The 20,772-nt window shown below is 43.5% G+C and overlaps 1 protein-coding gene across 4 annotated transcripts in view; it reads right to left on the reverse strand.

Annotated features, from left to right (window-relative positions):
* The window catches only part of DCBLD2 (discoidin, CUB and LCCL domain containing 2), a 73,752-nt gene extending 58,069 nt beyond the window's left edge, over positions 1-15,683 (reverse strand). For 2 of the 4 annotated variants that reach the window (XM_043538606.1, XM_043538605.1), the window contains exon 1: positions 15,463-15,683. In XM_043538606.1, the coding sequence (XP_043394541.1) occupies positions 15,463-15,559 (97 nt within the window). In that variant the 5' untranslated portion in view covers positions 15,560-15,683. Of the gene's footprint in view, positions 1-4,316; positions 4,342-15,462 lie in introns of those variants that run through there. The other 2 variants (XM_037908392.2, XM_037908398.2) reach the window with 2 other exon arrangements.
* Positions 15,684-20,772: the final 5,089 nt, after the last annotated feature.

Below are 20,772 nucleotides of genomic sequence, written 5' to 3' on the forward strand. Positions count from 1 at the left end.
GCATGGGGCCCAACACAAAATGTGAAAAGCCTGCTAAGTCCCTTGTAGCAAATTAGAGGAGTGTACTCATGTGGAACAGAGTGTTTAAGCAAAGACCACCCGTGGAAGCAATTTGTAATTTAGAGATCTCCATTACACAGTTAACCTACTCTAATTTTCTTCTGAGACCTTTTTTGGAGAACAAAGTGAACTGCTATCAAAATCCTTTTAAAAATCTGAAGTTTAATACAAGAAAATCCTCTTCCCATTCCTAACATGGAGAAGGGAACAGCATGAAACCAGGTCTATAGACACTTTGATTACTGTCTGCATAGTTTACAGGATGCAAAATGTATAAAATGCATATCAAAATACGAATGTGAATTTTAATACATGCAGTGTATGTTTGGAGAGAGAATTTAACTGTTAGGCTTCTTGACAAGATGTTTGCATAAAGTACTATATTCTGAAAACAAATAATGAGAATTCAAGAGAGAAGAGCAAGAAAAATTAACTCTCTCTTAACTGAATGGAATGATGGGAGCACCAGAGTTCTTAGATGAATCTAAGCAAAGAAAGGAATTTCAAACTGCTCATTTTAACTCTGATTATGCAACCGTCTACTTTGATGGGCTACTATAATCCCTCTTGCTCTGATAAGATGCTCTGCACAGAATTTTTCTGCCGTTTAAGTGCAGCAAAGATGCTGTGTCAGCTTCTCATTCCTTTCAAATGAGGCAGGAAAACTCAAAAAAATGTATCATGAAAAAAAAATACCAAAAAGTAACAAAAATGGTGCTTCCAAACTACAAATGTTTTTTTAAAAAATTATTTTAAAATACTTTGAGTCATTTCCCTCCTTCAGCCCCAATCCTGCTCATAGAACTCCTATCGACTTCAGTGGGAGCGACTCTTCATTGGGTGGAAGATCAGACCTTCCCGCTCAAGAGTTCTCCTTCCCTTCAGGCTCAGCTGGTTTCCCCTGTCTCCACAGTCATTATCATTTGTGTTTACGCAACTTGTTTACATTAGGAGAGAGCCAATTTCTGGCACCCAATTCTATTTTGAAACAGAATATATTGTTGTTATTCTGTGGAGCGAAACATAGGCCTGAAGACAGGACGGCAATTGGAGAAAGGAGTTGAGTGAACAACAGATTATGGATCGAGGGGAGGGGCAAGAGAAGAAAGGCCAAAAGAGTTAAACATGCAGTTTGCCTTTCATGATTTTAACAGCCTGTTTGAGGAGTTTTGCAACCTCTGTTCTTACATTAAAAGAATGAATTTGCAACAATTCATCATAACAATTTGATCCTTTTCACTTACTTAGTACTACCCATATTCTGGACTAATGTAACATAGCAATTAATGAATTTTATCCATACATGCCAAAGAGCTTTATAAAGGTGAGTAAGCGTCACCTCCATTTTATTACATATGGAGAAATTGAAGCACTGCCTTAGCTTTCCGACACCAAATTTATTTGCAGCAAACACTTTGGCATTTAGACTTTTAATTTAAATTCAACATACAGGATACAGTAACAACATTTTAAAACAGAACACTCTCAAATTACAATATCATAACAGATCAGGCATTTGTCTTCTCTGCTACCATACACAAACTAAACTGTCTGTCTCAGAAGAATGGGTAAGGGAGTATGAGAGAAGAAACAGCTACACAAACCTGTGTCCTAATGAGGGGACTGAGGATAGACAGTAGCTTCAAGGGTACAAGTATGAAGTACCCAATAGCCGTTAAAAGTGGCCAACAGAGACAAGGTCTTGTTTATGAGGGGACCTAAGGTTCCGAATGGAGAACATGTCTTTCTAATTCTTCTTTGGACAGGGGCTTCAGCAGCCAATTGTCTAAGTAAGGGAAGATAAAAATCCCTTGTCTCCTTAGATACATTGTTATCAAAGCCAGGCATTTGGTAAAATCTCTGGGTGCGGTGGAGAGGCCAAAGGGTCAGACTCTGTATTGGAAATGCTCTGAAACAAGGGCAAAACATAGATACTTTCAGTGTGATGGTCTTATGGCGATACAAAAATACATTATCTTGGATATCGAGAGCAGCAACCCAATCCTGAGTAGACAGGTAGTGAATGATCCTTCTGAACTGAAATTTCCTGATGTATCTGCTTAGAGCTCTGAGACAGAGGTGGGCAAACTACGGCCCGCAGGACCGTACTGTCTGGCCCCTGAGCTCCTGGCTAGGGAGGCTAGCCCCGGCCCCTCCCCTGCTGTTTCCCCTCCCCTGCAGCTTCACCTCACTGCGTGGCCAGCGCTCTGGCCTGCCGCTCCTACCTGGGAGTGCGGCGGCGTGGCTGGCTCTGGAATGGTAAGGGGGCGGGGAGCGGGGGTTCTCGGGGGGCAGTCAGGGGACGGGGGGGTTGGATGGGTCAGGGGTTCTGGGGGAGGAGTCAGGGGATGGGGGGGTTGGACACATTGGTAATGGATACTTACTTAAATATTTAGTAAACTTTGTATGAATGGATCACAAAAGAACACTGATTAGCAATACCTAAAATGACAGTTTTATTAGTAGTAAGTGGACTTCATAGCCCATGTTTAGCTATCTTGAGTACAGACACACATCCCAGGACTTTAGGTAGTGGCTTTCAGATTTTGGCAAGATGCAGCAAAAAGCTGCCTGTGCAATGAGGTCTACGAAGTAAACTGTGGCCTGGTCTACACTACAATGTTAGGCCGACCTAAGCAACCTTGTGTCGACCCCACTGTGCATGTGTCTACAATCTACACTTAAATTTGTCTCCCACCAATGAAAGCGCCCTGTTACAGCGATGCAGCAACACAACCTCCCCAAAAAACTCTGAGCCATGGTTGATGTACTGAAGTCAATGCAACACACGTGTAGACACTGTGATACCTATGTCAACCCTAACAGTATGCCAGCAGCTATCCCACAATTACTGACACTGACTGCTTCACTCGCAGTTGTGAACTCCCTTGCCTAGGGGTCATAGAGACCAGAAGACCCCCTCCCCTTTAAAGCCCTCTGCATTTTTGAAATGGCTTTTCCTGTCTAGCTTGGCAAGCACACCTAACAGCTCTCCATTGTTGTACGCAGCTGGCCAGCTGACCATGCTGACTACATGATCCAGACATGCTCCAGCTTGGAGTAGACTGAAGATATTAGATCTCTTGGGCCTGTGGAGAGAAGAGGCCGTGCAAGCACAATTATGGATCAGCTGCAGAAACATGAACATCTATAAGCAGATTGCATGGAGGATGCAGGAGAAGGGGGACGACAGGGACTAGCAGCAGCGCCGTGTGAAAACCAACAAACTGTGACACCCATACCAGAAGACCAGGGAGGCCAACATTAGATCTGGTGCGAAACCACAGACCTGCTGCTTTCACAAAGAGCTGCATGCCATGCTTGGTGGTATCACCACCCCACACACCATCATCAATACGTCAGAGGAGACCAAACCACAGACCTCTGGCTTGAAAAGTGAGGACAAGGTGAAGATGGAGGAGGATAGGGACACGTGACTGGGGGTCCAGCTATGAAGTCAGCCAGAACATATTTGAGACTATACCACAGTCCAGTCAGTCCCAACAGCCAAGTACGGGAAAGCGTGATGCAGGGGAAGGAACCTCAGATCAGTGTGTAAATTTATTTCCCATTACTGTGACGGCACCTCCCACTTAACAGGACACAGCTATTGACTTTTCATTAGTTTACTCATACGAAAAGAGATAGCAGTAGAACAAAGAGAGGTAGAGTTGTTATCTGCTTTTCATTGCCCTGTAGAGTTAGACAAGGGGGTCATGCAGAGCAGTTTATGTACACAGGGATGGCACCTGAATCCTCCTGAGAGATCTTGATGAAACTTTCATGGAGGTACTCTACAATCCTCTCCTGAAGGTTTCTAGGGATGGCAGATTTATATCTTCCTCTGCAATCAGACACTTTCCCATGCCACTCAGCAATAACTTTGGCAAGTACCATTGCAGTAAACAGGCTAGCAGCATGTGGGCCTAGGTGGCTTTGGGATGCCAGCAGCCACTATGCTCTCTCTGCCTTTGTTACCCTCAGGAGTGACATATGAGCTACAATCACCACCTCCTGTGGAAAATGGTGCCAATATTCAGGAAACTCATAGTTTCATGCAACCACACAATTCCCTCCACATTACCCTCATAACTGGTGGGCCACACTCACCCTGGCTGGTGCTTAGTGAAGCTATGCACAAGCACTCCGAAGCAGACGTGTCCATGAGCATGTCATTTAAAACTTTAGGGGAGCAAGGGAAGGGAGCTATGAATCTTAACTTTCGCTTTGCGTTGTGAATACACTGACAATGGTACCTCTGTGCATTTTATCTGCCGTTGCTGCCTTAAGGGGTTCCTGCACCACATCCACCGAACGTCTGAGTCAGAAAAGGAAGAGAAAGAAGAGGACTTGGATGACATGTTCAATGAAATCCTGCAAGCCAGTGCTGCATCAAACCAGGAGCACAGGGCGTGGAGGGATGAACACTGCAGGCAGCCTGGAAAAGGAAAGAGTGGAAAGGAGAAAGGCCAAGAAGTCCCAGCAGGAAAAGAAGGAGAAGGAGAAGCAGCAGGATATAATGGGGCTTCTCCAGCAGCAAACACAAATGCTGCAAACCCTTGTGGATCTAAAGATTCAACAATCCCAGGATCGCCTCCCTTTGCAGTCCATGGACAACTCCATTGCAACACCTCCCTACACCTCTTCGCACAACACTCCATGTGGTATCAGGGACCACTGCACCTCTACCACTTCACCCCAGGAGGCATTAAGGACAACCACAGCTTCACATACACTGACCTGTCAAAGCCATGGCTGGTGTGTGTAGCTAAAATAGACATGAATGTTCTTTCCCCTTAATAAATTAAATGGATGGGATTTATGAAGTTTTGATGTATTTGCTTTAAAATCGCACAGATTTTTCTTTTCACTGATTTTGTTACAGAATAAAATTATACTTGCAACATAATTCATCTTTATTAGTTCGCGACAGATGCTACAGAATGCCAACCATTTCTGAAAACAACCAATTACTTGTTACTGTACAATATGACCACTCATAGGATCACTGACAGACAAAATTAATAGGTGCACTGACAGTGTTATATTCATAGATCAGTGGTCCCCAACCTTTCTGTGGGAATAGCATATTCCTATTCCAAGAAGACTGTGGTGGGCACCAGACACTCCGCCACCAAAATGCTGCCGAGAAGCGGCAGCGGCAACAAGCGTCACCGCCAAGATGCCGCTGAGAAACGGCAATGCTGCTCAGTGGCGGCTGTTTGATGGTGCAGTGTCCTGCGGGCACACACAACTGCCCCGGCAGGCGCCATTGCGCTGGCAGGCACCGCATTGGGGACCCCTGTCATAGATGTTCACCAAGTACCACCAATTCCTAACAGGGAGCAAAACAACGAGGCCAGGTACAGCACAGTACACCCAAACATGTTACTGTAGCTCACTGTTAAAGTGCTCTTTCAAAGTACCCATACCCCCGCACTGAATTCGTTTAATAGCCCTGGTGTCTGGCTGTTCAAACTCAGCAGACAGACGTTCCACCTCTGCCCTGGCAGAAACTTTTCCCCCTTTGCTTCACAGATATTATGCAGAACACAGCAGGCAGCTATAACTATTGGAACATTTTTCTCACTGAGATCCAATCTTGTGAGTAAACAATGCCACTGTCCCTTCAGTCCAACAAAAGTGCATTCAACTGTCATTCTGCACCAGCCGAATCGGTCGTTAAATCGCTCCTTGGTGTTGTCAAGTTGGCCAGTGTACAGCTTCATGAGCCAGGGGAGCAAGGGGTAGGCTGGGTCCCCCAGGATCCGGATTGGCATTTCAATATCACCAATGAGAAATAAAGTCCCTGTTTGTAGCTTTTTGAGCAGTCCTCTGTTCTTAAAGATGCAAGCATTATGCACCTTCCCTGCCCAGCCCACATTGATACTGGTGGATGCTATCACAGTTGCCAATGATATTTTAAATGTCATCATTGTTAGTTATTTCATGCTCAAAATGCATAACAAATGAGTATTAATCATATTACGAAGATCTACACAAGCATTATCCCAAGTGTAGGGCACATGGTGGGGTTGCAAAGGATGGGTGATTATTTCCATTTTCTCAAAGGGGAGGACTCAGCTTTCAAAATCTGGGAAATGCTGATTCATGTTATTAGTATAAAGAAGGCTGCAGAAGTCAGCCCAGGCAGTGCCACTAACAGAGTGGAGGGAAATTATGTTTTCAAAGAAGGTCAAATGACTTAAGTGGTACACAGCAACAGTGACAAAAAAAATTTAAGAATGTTTTCACTAACTTCATTTGAGCACAACTCAACAATTTGATTCAACATTTTGAGTTGTGGCTGTAAAGTATACATTTTCTATATCATTTATACGGAGTGTAAAATGCATCCTGGGATTAATTAGGAGAATCACAAGAAGTTGTAAGTGAAGTAGTCGTTGATGAATATTTTAAACAGGACTGTGCTAAGCTAGTGAGGCCTGATCTCATGTGGCCTCAAAAGATGAGTAGGGCTGGGCTGGATCACTACTTGGAGGAGGGATCTCCTAGACAAAAGGGACCTACAGAACACACACATTTTCTGTCTACCACCTCAGAAGCCTCCAATAGGACTACCACTAACTGGAAAAGGAAAAGGAAAGCTACTCAGTTATAAGTCCCGCTCTTAAAAGGCACCTCTTCTGAAATTTACCACTCCTGGGTCTCTGTTTCCAGCATCAATGGGTAAAGCGCTCCCATAGAGCTGCTGCTTCAGCATGCCATAGACAGACCAGAAGTACCAGGGGAGCCCTTCAAGTGCCACTAACCTACAACAGGAGAACTGGGCTCCCCTTCCATTGTCCCTTCTACCATAACCTCCAAGTACAGACTTGTTCCTCCCCAGGACTCTTGCACCTCCTTGCTAACCACACTATTACTACATTTCCTCAAAGCTCCACCCCTCCTGCTCACCCCATATCCCTGCTATCCAGCATGTCTCACCAGGGTATGCCCAAGACACAGGTGGTGAATCAGACAGACAGAGTCAAAACAGAATTAGCTGACGGATATCAGCAGCTCTGTCAGTTAAACTCTGTCAGTTAAACTGCATTAGATTATGACCAGGACTTGAAAAATTCACCCAATACCTCCAAGAACAAGGATAAGGCTACTTGCCAAGCCGAATACACCTGTGCGCTGAGCTATACTCCCTCCTGATTAGGTATCCCCAAAATTCTTGGGCCCAAAGAGCAGAGTCTTCTGATGGCTGAAGTTTGTACTCCTAATTAGTGCCAGAGGCTCCATACAAATACCAAATAAATTAGTGTTGTCCTCCCACACACAAAAAGAACGTATGTTCCCCAACACCACACATACAGATTGATTAATACTGGACAAGCCTCTGCTCCCCTCAATAAATTTTATTCTGTCCAAACACAGAGTCCTTTGTTGGTATAGCAGAAGATGAAGGTTTTCCTCGTGGATCAAATCCGAGCCCAACCAAGGAGAAAGCAATGGTGTGAGGAGCAGGGAGGTCCCAACCAACGTGATGACTAGCAACAGCAAGGGCCCTGCTTTCCACCTCAGTAGAGGGCTCTTGCATGGGTGTGGCCTCTTGCCACCACCACTCACCCAAGCAAAAGGCTCTACAAAAGTCCTTTCGGTCACTCTAGTAGATCTCTACTGTGTAGCTGTAGGAAGAAGCCACACACAGTCTGCTACCTGGCTTGTTGGGAACCCTACGTCATGGATACAAATCAATTGTTTAAATTCTGTTTTTAAAAAAAGTCAGATTTAAATTGAATACGGGTTTATTTTAAAAAATTATGTAATGAAATTTGAAATGCTGACAACTTACGTTAAGGCTTAAACTTACTATCATCTATTAAAATCATTTACACTAAATAATTAATACTAAGCAGTACATTTGCTGACCAGTTTTAAAGAAGTCAAACCACTGAATTAGTGGAAGTCACTGGTTAAGCACCTGGAGCCAGAATTTACTGAAATGCTAAACCAGTTTTTGACAACAGTAGCCTCTTCTGCAGATGCAGACAGGATATTTTCTTCATTTGAATTAATTCAACTAGTTCAGTTCAATGCCTAGTTCACTCAAAGTTAAGAAACCAATTGGAAATTGAAAAAGCAGGAAAGCTTGTTTTCCTCTTCCATGTTATGAATAAAAACTGGGTGTGAGAGTATGAGATCTACTAATTCTGAAATCTGGAAGGACGTGGTGAGCAGACACAACCAGTTTCAATTCACTGACTACAGATAATACTTACTTTGTTTAAAAAATCAGTTAGTTTTAAATACAAAACATGTTTTGATAAACTTTTCCTTATTTATCTAGCACATGTAAGGTAATTTTTTTTAGCTAATAAATTTTAAAATCCTGTTTTTGTGCATTTTTAATTAAATTCAATTTTTTATCCAAATTCCACTTGACACAAATTACAACTAACACATTTATGGTCTAGCAAACAAGAAATGCATCATTCCCTACTTTTTAACATAACAATGGAAAATAAATAATTTGAATAAACGTATGCAAAGCTAAATAAGTGTTTAAATGTGTGTATAGGTATAATGTACCTTGCTTGTCAGCAAAAAGTAGTACCAAATTTAGTAGAACGGCTGTATTTAGTTGCAAATCAATATGTTTTAATGTTTACCAAAGAACAAGAATCAACCTTTCTTTATGAAAACAAAGCAGCACAAATGCAAAACAAGATTAAAAATCTGACTATTTAATTCAAGGTTTCCTGCTATATTATTTAAATCAATCTACACTGGACACATACATTATTCTACTCCAAGGGGAAGTACATCTCTATTGCCCCCTGCTCCAGGAAGTTTGGGGGTATCCCCCAGTGGCAGCCAGACCGCTCACACTGGCTGATTAACAGCAGCAGCAGCCACAGGAGCGCCTCTGCAAACCAACACCAGTGGTGTCAGTTGAGCTGTCTCTCTGCAGGCTTGGGATGACATTGCTGCATTACTTTTAACTTAAGTGCTCAAATTTGGATGGTCATCTTTGCAACCACAGCGATTGGAAACTTATTTTTTCTTTTAAATACAAGCTTAGACCATTCAGAAGTCAGTGACACGCATCCTGGGAAGATTCATATTCAAAGATATTTGAATAAGTGGATTTTTCACGCCCTGGTTATAAGTAGTAAAGGGAAATAATTCTTCATGTATTTGATTTTGAAATTTCAAAATAGCTTATATCCAAATGTGTATTTTTTAAATTTGTCATTTTTGGTGGTTATGGTAATTTAGAAGAAAACATAACGGGGTGGGGGGGAGCTAAATTTCAAAGAAATACATTTTAAGATGTTTCATCTCCAAGAGTTAAAGATTTTACTGAAAAAAATTACAAAGAAAATTCAGGAATGCTCAACTATTTTGTGTGTCAAATTTGGAGCCTAAATTCAAAGAAAAAAACCAATGGGAGTTTACTCCAGCTTTAAGTTTAAATTACAACACAACCTTAAGTATGGAGTCACTACAGATACCTCCATTACACATCAACCAAACTGTACCAGTTGCTTTATTAATAAAAAGGAGACTAGGCCCCTACCCAAACGATCTAAATAAATTCCAAGCTACTGAAACACTTCTGAATTTCTATGTTGAAAAAAAGTAAGCGGCGTCCTTTTCTCACTTGGCTGTTTTGTTACTGGACAGCCAAAATAACTTAGGTTTAACTGACGAATAGGCCACACTGAGTACAAGACAATAGCTGAACATCTGTTAAGTGCAGAAGTTCCCAAAATGAGGTCCACGGAGAGCTGGCTGATTACGTGATGCTGGCTCTCTCTCTCTCTCCATTTCCAGCTGCTAAACTGCATTAAAAGCAACTAAAAAATACATTAAATACTTTCCCAATATTACTTTTCCATGTAAGCAACTGCTATCATTGCCCCAAGGATGTTATATAATCACAAGAGCAAAGGGAGTTGGTCTGCACAACTGTGAATAGACTAGGTGGTGATCCAAGAGACAATCTGTATTAAAACATGGTTCTCACTAAAAAGTAGTTTCAAAAACTATGGTGCTGGAGTCCTCACTAATTCCTCATTATCATCTATCACTATTATGTTTATAACATGTCAAACAGCAGACTGTTTTACAAATGTATGATAGCAGATCAGAATGTCCACAAGAAAGAAAAACTGGTATGCTAATTTTTGATAGTTACTGAGAACGTGGAAGAAACTGTTAAGTGAGAGCAGAGCTCGAACACAGCCATGAACACACAAGAACTTTCTAGCAATTGGTAACATTTCTTGTTTGCGGAATGAGATTATGCTCGAGTATTTTACAACTGCTGTCATACTGATTAAAATGTGGGTAATCTACACTGTACATTCTTCCATGTCGAATGAAAACCTTTACAAGATGGCATGCATATTTTACCTTTTGTTTCTTCGAACATGATTATATTGCAAAACACACTGGGAAACTATCAAACCTCGTTCAAATTATTATAGGTGGGGCTGGCAGCACAATCCATTATTAAGGTTGCCCAGCACTTCCCACTATGAAACTCTGTTTTCATTTGCTTATAATTTTACCGAACAGTAACCCTTTAAGCTGAAATATTTTCTTGTGGGTATTTGCCTCAGGCTGAATTTTTTTTGGAAAATTTCAGCCAAAACTTTTTTGCCGTTTCTGAGAATGACACTAGAAAAAGATAAGTTGTTTTGCTCATGTTAAACAATTCTTGAGACATTTCCTTTGAGAAGTTCTACCAGCTCTATACTTTGGAGCAGCAACTTGAAATTTGCCAAGGGATGACCTCTCAGTCAGGAATGTACCTTTTGCCATCCCCATGAAAATCCACCCAAATATGGATAAGTCTTTGAAAAATCCCAATTTGCACATGGTCAGTCAAGACTTGCCAGAGCTTCGTAGCTAAATTCCTTGAAGATTCCATCTGCCCTGGGTATGCCCCAGCCTGGGCCTAAGCAGGACTTTCCCTGCAACTCCAGCACTGGACTGCCATGGGCCGAGCCAAAGCCAGGCATCAGAACTCTAGACCATGGAGCCTCTGTCTCCTGTGCTCTCAATGACTCCCTTTCTGGGCCCAGGCAGCCCGGAGGAAGAAGCTGCCTGATTCAACTGCAGATAGGACAAGAGCCAGACCTTGGGAAGTAAACTGGACCTAAGGAGGGGGGGGGGGGATGAGGAGACAGGGACTAGAGGTTGGCCAGGGGGAAAACAAACTGGGAACAGCAAGGCAAAGAGAGCTAGGGTGGAAGAGGGAACGAGGTATGGGAAAGGGGAGATAGACATGATGAGAGGCCAGGTGTGTGGGGAGAACTGGGAGAAGGAACTGGTAGGAGTGGGTGGGGGAGAACAAGACACTTAGATTAGATAAGGAGCCTAGGTAGGGAGACTGGGAGCCAGTGGAGTTGGGGAGGAGAAGGAGGCGGCACAGATAGGCAGAGGAGCCACAAAATGCCAGGGGGTAGTGGAGACTGGGCTCAGGGAGGGAAGGGGAGACTTGGACTGTGATGGGGAGTCCAGACTAAGGGGCTAGGATTGGCTAGGCAAGGAGACTGCAATGGGGAGGCAAAGCCCGAGGAGTGAGACTGACTACATGAGGAGAATGGAACTAGGGGAGGAGCAAGGGGCTGGGGGGGGAAGGAGGGGGAAAACAGGAATGGAACTGGAGGAGGCACAGAAAGAGTCAAGTTTGGGGAGAATGGCAGAAGCGTCTGTGCCCAATAGAGCACACTTCCCTCCACAGCTTTAATGGAACTAAAAATTCCAGATTCTCACCATTTTTCTGCTGTCAGCAAATATCCATGAAACTCAATGGCAAAGTGTCTCATTCTGGTCTAGTGCTGGTCTACGCACAGAAGATGACAAGTTACTATTGCTATCCGCTCAAGAGGCAGAGGGCAATGGGTGGAACTAAAGATTCCAGTCATATGAGTATCAATATGATGGCACATGATGGAATTTGTTTTTTCAGGGTTAGTTTTATTTTTAACCTAGGAAATTACAGGTCCAAAAAATATTAAAAGAACATTACTAAGCTTGTAAAGTCGAGCACTCAAAAGTTAGTGAGTAACCAGTGCAACCTTAAATCAGCCCCCTTGTGCATATGCATAACAATAGCCTTTAACAACAGGATCACATACTATTTTTTCTACAGGACCCCTGCCTCATTCAGTGCACAGGATGGACCTGCTCTGGGGATGAATCAGGGCTGTGTAATGAAGAAGGCTGTTGTCTGTAGGACCCCTGCCTCTTTGTTGCAGGAGTCTGAAGGTGTATAGTGAATGAGGCAGAGGATTGCAGGGACAGAAAGGATGGTCTCATGGTTAAGGCAGTGGGTCACTGTTTGTGTGCTCTTCCTTTTATGCATACCTGACTTGAGACCCTGGGGCCTGATTAGCAGAAGCATTCACATCTGCAAATGAAGTCAATGGAAGCTGTGCTCTGAATGTATAATATCCTATATAACACTAAGTACTCTGAAAAATCAGATCCTACTGTCTCAAATCGAGCACCCCAAATTTGTGGAAACTTTTAATCTTACTCTTCTGTACCATCATAGCACCTACACACTTCACACGGATGTTGTGAAGATAATTAATATTTTTCAAGCACTTTGATATTATAGTGATGACCACCATAGAAAAGCCCTTTAGGAAATCAATCATGCTATCTTCAGAGTAGGGTTTGTGCAGATTAGAAAACCTAGGGCCACATACTGAACAGTGAGGCAAAAAAGTAGTGAACAGCTTCTCATAAAGTGAGCACTGTCCATTCTGAACACTGAATGAGGCAGGAGTCCTTGGAAAAAAAATAGTATGAGCATGTAATTAAAGACTGCATCATAATGCATATGCACAAGGGGTCTGAATTAAGATTACATAGGCATTTCCTGACCTTTTTGTGCTAGTCTTTGCAATCTCAATAATGTTCTATTAAACATTTTGTGTATTCTGCATATAATAGTTTCTCGTGTGTTCTGATAGAATTTTTCATGGATTCCATAGGGAGGAAGTGTTTTATCTTACTCCGGGACTCTTTACTCAAACAGGACTATTATAGCTTTTAATAAAACAGGCTCTCCACCCTCCACCCCTGGAAGCAGACTGATGTTAATTTTTGCCCAAAAAAATCCAACAACCTGAAGAATATTTTTTTGCAAAGAAACAATATAACACAAATTTAACTTTTCTACAACGTACTGACAATCACCCATATTGAACAGCACTGAATTCAGCAACACTGGGGCCACAAAACTTTAGAAGAACTTCCCCTTTTACTGCCTTTTTAAACAAAATTTGCCATTTAATCTAGTTCTCACCTCACAGAAATGTCTGAATTCAGGAGAAATGTGTGTTTTCAAAGGACACCCTCAACTTGAAAGCTAGTGTAGGGTTTCCCAAACGTTTTCATGGATGGACATCTTAAAGAGTGTGTCTTGTGGATCAACACCCTTCCCAATCACAAACACACCACTTTTCCTCCCACTGACAATTCACAATGTGGCATTCCTGTGGCTACTATGGAAATTGCTTTCTACTAGTGTTACTTTTACATGGGAAGTAGCGTATTTTTAATTTCTTTTCATGCAGTTAGCTGGAAACAAGATAGAAAAGCCGAACTGTATGGTTACTATGCTCTGTGGATCACTGTTTGTGCAACCTCCGATACAGGTCAAAAAATGAGTTAAATGTAGATTAACACTACTATGGTCTTTGAGCCCTCCCTGTAGTTTACAATTTAAAAAAATGTTTTCTTCTCCTGTGTTACCATCTGAAAGACACGCAAAAACAGAGAAAACTGTGCACAGCTAGCACCACTATTTCTAATGTACAGTCAGAAGCAAAGTAAACTGAAAAAAATAAAATATTTTTTCCTCAAATCTCTTATTTACAATCTTAGGAAAAGAATTGAGATTTTTAAGACGGTGATGATTCCCTCAGCCATTTTTTTCTAGCATAAGATCAAAGTGATAGTTAATCTTACACTCCCCGTTCTTTCACCATTGTCAAAAGACCAAATGTTGCCTTGTAAATTTCAGCACACATAAGTGTGCAGTCAGTTATTTCACATAAAATTTCAAATAAAAATTTCACATTTTCACATTTCATCAACTCTCCTAAAAGAATTGTGCAGTCTATTCTGCCAGAGATGTCCCTTTTACCCCTGCACACATTATGTTACATGTGTGGTGTCTAACTCTGGTTTTATAAATTAACCACTCAACTCCTGTCTTCTAGCTGATCCCAGTTTGCACACATTGTGGAGAGAAAAAAAAACTGCAAGTCGGTGTCAATATACTGAAGGTCCCACATTTCAAATATACAAACCACCCCAACATTAGTATTGCCCTTTTACCCGCCAGCTCCTGAACTTGCATTTTCCAAATGTTTATTGAAATCACCTCAGAAATACAGTAACATGCAATTCAGAAATAGAACATACTAGGAAATCACACACAACAATATGATGCAAACATAGAAGCTAACAGATTCCTGCTCCCCAAACCCTGGAAGGCATCTCCCCATACTTCCATTTACCATCCTCCTACATGCATCCCACTTACGTGAAAGCCTCCCACCTCAACTTTTAATTTGGGCTGAAGCAACATTAAAATGATACAACCAAAGCCAAATTTCTCCTACGTTAGACACGTGTTGAGGCATTTCCCCACCTCCCTCACTAATCTTAGGGGAACAACTCAGTGACTGACAGGAAATGGGGGGGGGGGGGGGGGCTAAATCTCCTCTGATAGCGATGATCACTACTCTCATGGGAAACTGAGATTAGGAAGAGGGAATACCAAGCATCCCGCTCTTCTCCATCCCCACTACAGAGGGCTGTGTCGGGTGAAAAATCTCTAGGACTTGAGGCTAACACCAGACCCCTCTCGAGTGGCGCTGAAACCCCCAGAGCAGGGGTGGGGAAGGGGGTTACAGACACAGGATACCTCTTTCCCCCCTTTATTTGCAGACGCGGGGATGGGGGCAGCTCGGGGGTTTGGGACAGGGCGGTCAGGTCAAACACGGGGGGGGGGGGGGGGCACAAGCTCTTGCCTCGTCATCAGTTACCCAGTCAGATGCCCCAGAGATTTGGGGGCTGCCAAGGGTGACCAGATGTCCTGATTTTATAAGGACAGTCCTGATATTCGGGTTTTTTTTCGTATATAGGTGCCTAATACCCCCTCCCCCCGTCCTGCTTTTTCACACTTGCTGGTTGGTCACCCTAGGGCTCGCCCGTCCACAAGACACCACCCCTGGTTCACCCCTTACCTCGGGGGCGGGTAAACACCCGCCTCCGGGCGCTGGGGACTCCTGGAGACGCCGCGGCGGGAGGGGGGGGGTCCCTGCCTCTCACACCCCCCCGCCCCGCCGCAAACCCATCCCCCAGCCGCCGGGGGGGGGGTGTCTGTCTGTCTGTCACTCCCGCGCTCACACGCACCTTTCTGCGCCCCGGCGCCCCGCAGCAGCAGCAGCAGCAGCAGCGCGGCGGCCGCCGGCCGGGTCCCCGCGGGGAGCGGGCGCTCCGGGCTCAGCATGCCCCGCGGCGTCTCCAGCGCGGCCGCCCGCCGCCCCCGTGCATCCCGCGGGCCGCGCCGGGCCGCTGCGCTCCCCTGCCCCGCGGCCGGCAACGGGACCAGCCAGCGGCGCCGCCCCCGGGCTCAGCCCCTCCTGCCGCCGCCGAGCCCGCGCACCGCCCCCTGCCATGGGCGCAACCGCTTCCGGGTCTGCGGCCCCGGCCCCGGCCGTCCCCTCTTCCCCCGGCGCCGAGTCGGGGCTGCGGAGCTCCCCCCCCCTCCCCCCACAGCGGGGGCGGGGAGGCGCCAGGAGAAAGTAAACTCCCTCCCCTCCCCAAATGGTGCTCATTAAAAAAAAAAAAATCTAACCTAAACCACAAAAAACACCCCCCCACCCCGCCATTCACCAGGAATCCCCCCAGATAGACCCACAACCCTCCGCCCGGAAAACATTAACAGAGAACAGAAGAGAACGAGGAGGACTTGTGGCACCTTAGAGACTTTGTTAGTCTCTAAGGTGCCACAAGTCCTCCTTTTCTTTTTCTGGATACAGACTAACACGGCTGCTACTCTGACAAGAGGACAGAAAGATGGTAACCTGCGTGTCCCCTCCCCCCTCCCCCCCACAACACACCCCAATGCGGGAATACATCACAGGAATGTAGGAAGGCAATGTAGGAAAGGAAACCCAGACAATATGCCAGCAAAAGAGACTTGGCTTCAGTCAATTTGTCACCGGCAACGCCACTAAAGTAGCTGGACTCCTATAGTTGCTGCTCCTGCTCTCTCCCTATGTTTTCCTTGAGAAGCCCCAAAACATCTACTTGGGTCACAAAACCTCAAATCACCATCTGATCAGATCTCCACCAGACCTATACTTCCATTTACGCAGACCTAGACTGGCAAAGGAGCACACATTACTACTCCAAGAGCTCATAATACATGCCCTAAATTAAAAAATGTGCATGACTCAGGGTAGCCTAAGTTGATTGAAAGGCCTCTGAGGCCAAACACTCCTTTGAAATAAAATATCCCAAAGTCTCCTCCATCCACACTCATATATATTCTCTGTGCCTCACACATGCCCCTAAAATTTCCTATATTTTGACAAAGAATATTTCCAACTTTTTTCCTAGAAAGATATGAATGTACAGCCACATAAACAGCTTCATGAGAAGAGAACCGGACCCAGTATTGCCAGTCCCAAGCATTCAAAAATCATGAGTCAGGATTCAAAAATCACGATTGGCTTAGAAATCATGATGTATTGAATTGTCAATTCTTTTTATTTGCCTTCTGGTTTTTGAGCCTTTAGGTTCATGTTTATAAGCTTTGTTCTGCAACCACGAGGGCTACAACCTTACTTTAAAAAAAAAAAAGGAAGCTGAAAGTCTCACCTAATCATGTGACTCCAGGAGCTGGGGCTTTAGGGAAAACACAAAATATCATGAGAACTGTAATAGCTGGCAACACAGTGGACTTCATTCCCCAAAATGGGGAAAAAAACATATCTGGAGAAAATGCACCCTGCAAAGTACTCATGGGATTAAAAAATATCATGACTGATAAGAAACTGCTCAACATGTGCACCTTGATTTGCATATCCCCCAATGGAAGAAAAAATAAATTTGATGTTTTTGACACCACTGTTTTTGTTTTGCCTATAGACAGCACCTCTGTATCCAAGAAATTCATCCAGTTAGAGAGTGTTAGGGAGTGAACCAACCTCTACTGGTAATGCTCAACTTTCAAAAAGGAGTGTATCACAACTATCAGTGCAGCATTTCTTCCAAGATATAACTGCTTACATGTCCCATTACACATAGTCTTACTAGGTCTGATTAATATAGCTTAGACAAACCTACCATAAGCTGGGTGCACAACTGACTGGAAAAGCATACTCAAAAAGTAGTTATCAATGGATCATAATCAAGCTATCGTGTGGGGTCCCACAGGATCAGTGCTGGGTCTGATTCTGTTCAATATCTTCATAAATGAGTTGGATAATGGCACAGAGTGTACACTAATAAAATTTGCAGATGATGGGAAACTGGGAGGGGTTGCAAGCACTTTGGAGGACAGAATTAGAATTCAAAATGACTTTGACAAACTAGAGAAACAGTCTAAAATAAATAGGATGAAATTCAATAAGGAAAAATGCAAGGTATTATTCTTAGGAAGGAATAATCGTTGCACAAATATAAAATGGGAAATGACTGCCTAGGAAGAAGTATTACAGAAAAGGATCTGGGGGTTATAGATGATCACAAACTCAGAATGAGTCAACGATGTAATATTGTTGCAAAAAATATGATCATTCTGGGATGTATTAGCAGGAGTGTTGTAAGCAAAACACGAGAAGTAATTCTTCCATGCTATTCAGCACTAAGGCCTCAACTGGAGTACTGTGTCCAGTTCTGGGCAGCATACTTTGGGAAAGATGCGTACAAATTGGAGAAAGTCCAGAAGAGAGCAACAAAAATGATTAAAGGTCTAGAAAACACAACCAATGAGGAAAGATTGAAAACATGGGGTTTGTTTAGTCTGGAGAAGAGAAGATACGGTGGGATTGGGGGGGTGGGGGGGGGGGAGGGGACACATGGTAACAGTCTTCAAGCATGTAAAAAGCCCGTTACAGTATAAAGAGGAGGGTGATAAATTGTTCTCCTTAACCACAGAGGACAGGACAAGAAGTAATGGGCCTAAATTGTATCAAGGGAGATTTAAGTTAGATATTATGAAAAACTTCCTGCCAGGGTAGTTAAGCATGGGAACAAATTTCCCAGGGAGGTTGTGGAATCCCCATCATTGGAGGTTTTAAGAACAGGTAAGACAAATACCTGTTAGGGATGGTCTAGATAATACTTGATCCTGCCTCAGTGCAGGGGACTATTGAGGTCCCTTCCAGTCCTGCATTGCTATGATTCTGGAAAATCCTTTGGGTTACTTTCAGACCAGCAATGGGTAGGAGCAAGATTGATTATTCCTTTACAGACTTGAACATCAGTGAAATAAAGGTCCTAAATAGTCAGGCCTCAGTCTTATATCTCAAACCATGGATAACTTGTCCTATAACTAAGCAAATGTTATCAGAAAAAAACACATAAATCATCACCTCCATAAAATTTCACTCAGTCCCCCTATTTGGATCTCTCGGTACATTAAAAGGGAAAGACCCTCAATCCAGACGATTACAGAGGCATCTGTGTTAGCAGCTACATCAGTAAACCTGTCTCATCATCACTAATGCAATAACATCTAAACAACAACAACATAATAGACGAATAATATAACAGATGGAAACCTATTCAGATTTCTCCCCAACAAAAATAAGCGATGGTCACATAAACACCATCCTATACCGGAAACCTACTGACCACTGTGCTTACCTACATGCCTCCAGCTTTCATCCAGACCACACCACATGATCCATTGTCTACAGCCAAGCTCTACGATACAACCGCATTTGCTCCAACCCCTCAGACAGAGACAAACACCTACAAGATCTCTATCAAGCATTCTTACAAATACAATATCCACCTGCTGAAGTGAAGAAACAGATTGACAGAGCCAGAAGATTACCCAGAAGTGACCTACTACAGGACAGGCCCAACAAAGAACACAGAATGCCACTAGCCATCACCTTCAGCCCCCAACTAAAACTTCTCCAGCGCATCATCAAGGATCTACAATCTATCCTGAAGGACGACCCATCACTCTCACAGATCTTGGGAGACAGGCCAGTCCTTGCTTACAGACAGCCCCCCAACCTGAAGCAAATACTCACCAGCAACCACACACCACACAACAGAACCACTAACCCAGGAACCTATCCTTGCAACAAAGCCCGTTGCCAACTGTGTCCCCATATCTATTCAGGGGACACCATCATAGGGTCTAATCACATCAGCCACACTATCAGAGGCTCGTTCACCTGCACATCTACCAATGTGATATATGCCATCATATGCCAGCAATGCCCCTCTGCCATGTACATTGGCCAAACTGGAGAGTCTCTACATAAAAGAATAAATGGACACAAATCAGACGTCAAGAATTATAACATTCAAAAACCAGTCGGAGAACACTTCAATCTCTCTGGTCACTCGATTACAGACCTAAAAGTCGCAATATTACAACAAAAAAACTTCAAAAACAGACTCCAACGAGAGACTGCTGAATCAGAACTGATTTGCAAAGTGGACACCATTAAATTAGGCTTGAATAAAGACTGGGAGTGGATGTGTCATTACACAAAGTAAAACTATTTCCCCATGTTTATTGCCCCGCCCTACTGTTCCTCACACATTCTTGTCAACTGCTGGAAATGGCTCACCTTGATTATCACTACAAAAGGTTTTTTTTCTCTCCTGCTGGTAATAGCTCACCTTACCTGATCACTCTCGTTACAGTCTGTATGGTAACACCCATTGTTTCATGTTCTCTGTGTATATAAAACCCCCCCTGCTGTATTTTCCACTGCATGCATCCGAAGAAGGGAGCTGTAGCTCACGAAAGCTTATGCTCAAATAAATTGGTTAGTCTCTAAGGTGCCACAAGTCCTCCTGTTCTTTTTGCTGATATAGACTAACACGGCTGCTACTCTGAAATCTTCATACCACTTCACTTTTTCTTGATCAGTGAGGAAAAAGAAGAAGAAAAAGATTCAACTGCTTCATATAATTTACGATTTAATACTTCTAATACTGTAGCACCTAGTGGACACAACTGAGATCAGGGACCTCTGACACACATAAATAAGGAACCGTTCCTGCCCTAAACAGTTTGCAGATGGAGGATGGAGGAAAGCAAGCTCTGGACTCAGTCTGGTACTGTGGGTATACTTTAAACTCTGACAAATGAAACTGAGACAAAACAGATGACACAGCCAGATCCAGGTGTCAATCATAAGGTATCAGCCTAAGGTAAACTGCAAACTTTTGTGGCCCTGAGCAAAGGTGTGGGGAGTGTCCAGAGTAGACTAGCCTTTACAAATGTGTTAAGTGCATTCTAATTAATAGAAATATTAGTTAGAAATATCTAGTGTAGATGTATCTTATGTTGCCTCCAAGTTTCAGTTCCAAGTTCACATGTTGTGCATGGCTAGGAAAACTGCATTTGTCCCCCCTAACCCCTACCCCAAGCAGCTTGCTGCGTCATCAGATCTTGTGCTAACCCTGGCTGCAAATGCTATATAGAAGCAACTTGGCACATAATAGTTATTCCAGAGCTGG

The sequence above is a fragment of the Chelonia mydas genome, chromosome 1 (assembly GCF_015237465.2).
Source record: "Chelonia mydas isolate rCheMyd1 chromosome 1, rCheMyd1.pri.v2, whole genome shotgun sequence".
Classification (NCBI taxonomy): Eukaryota; Metazoa; Chordata; order Testudines; family Cheloniidae; genus Chelonia; species Chelonia mydas.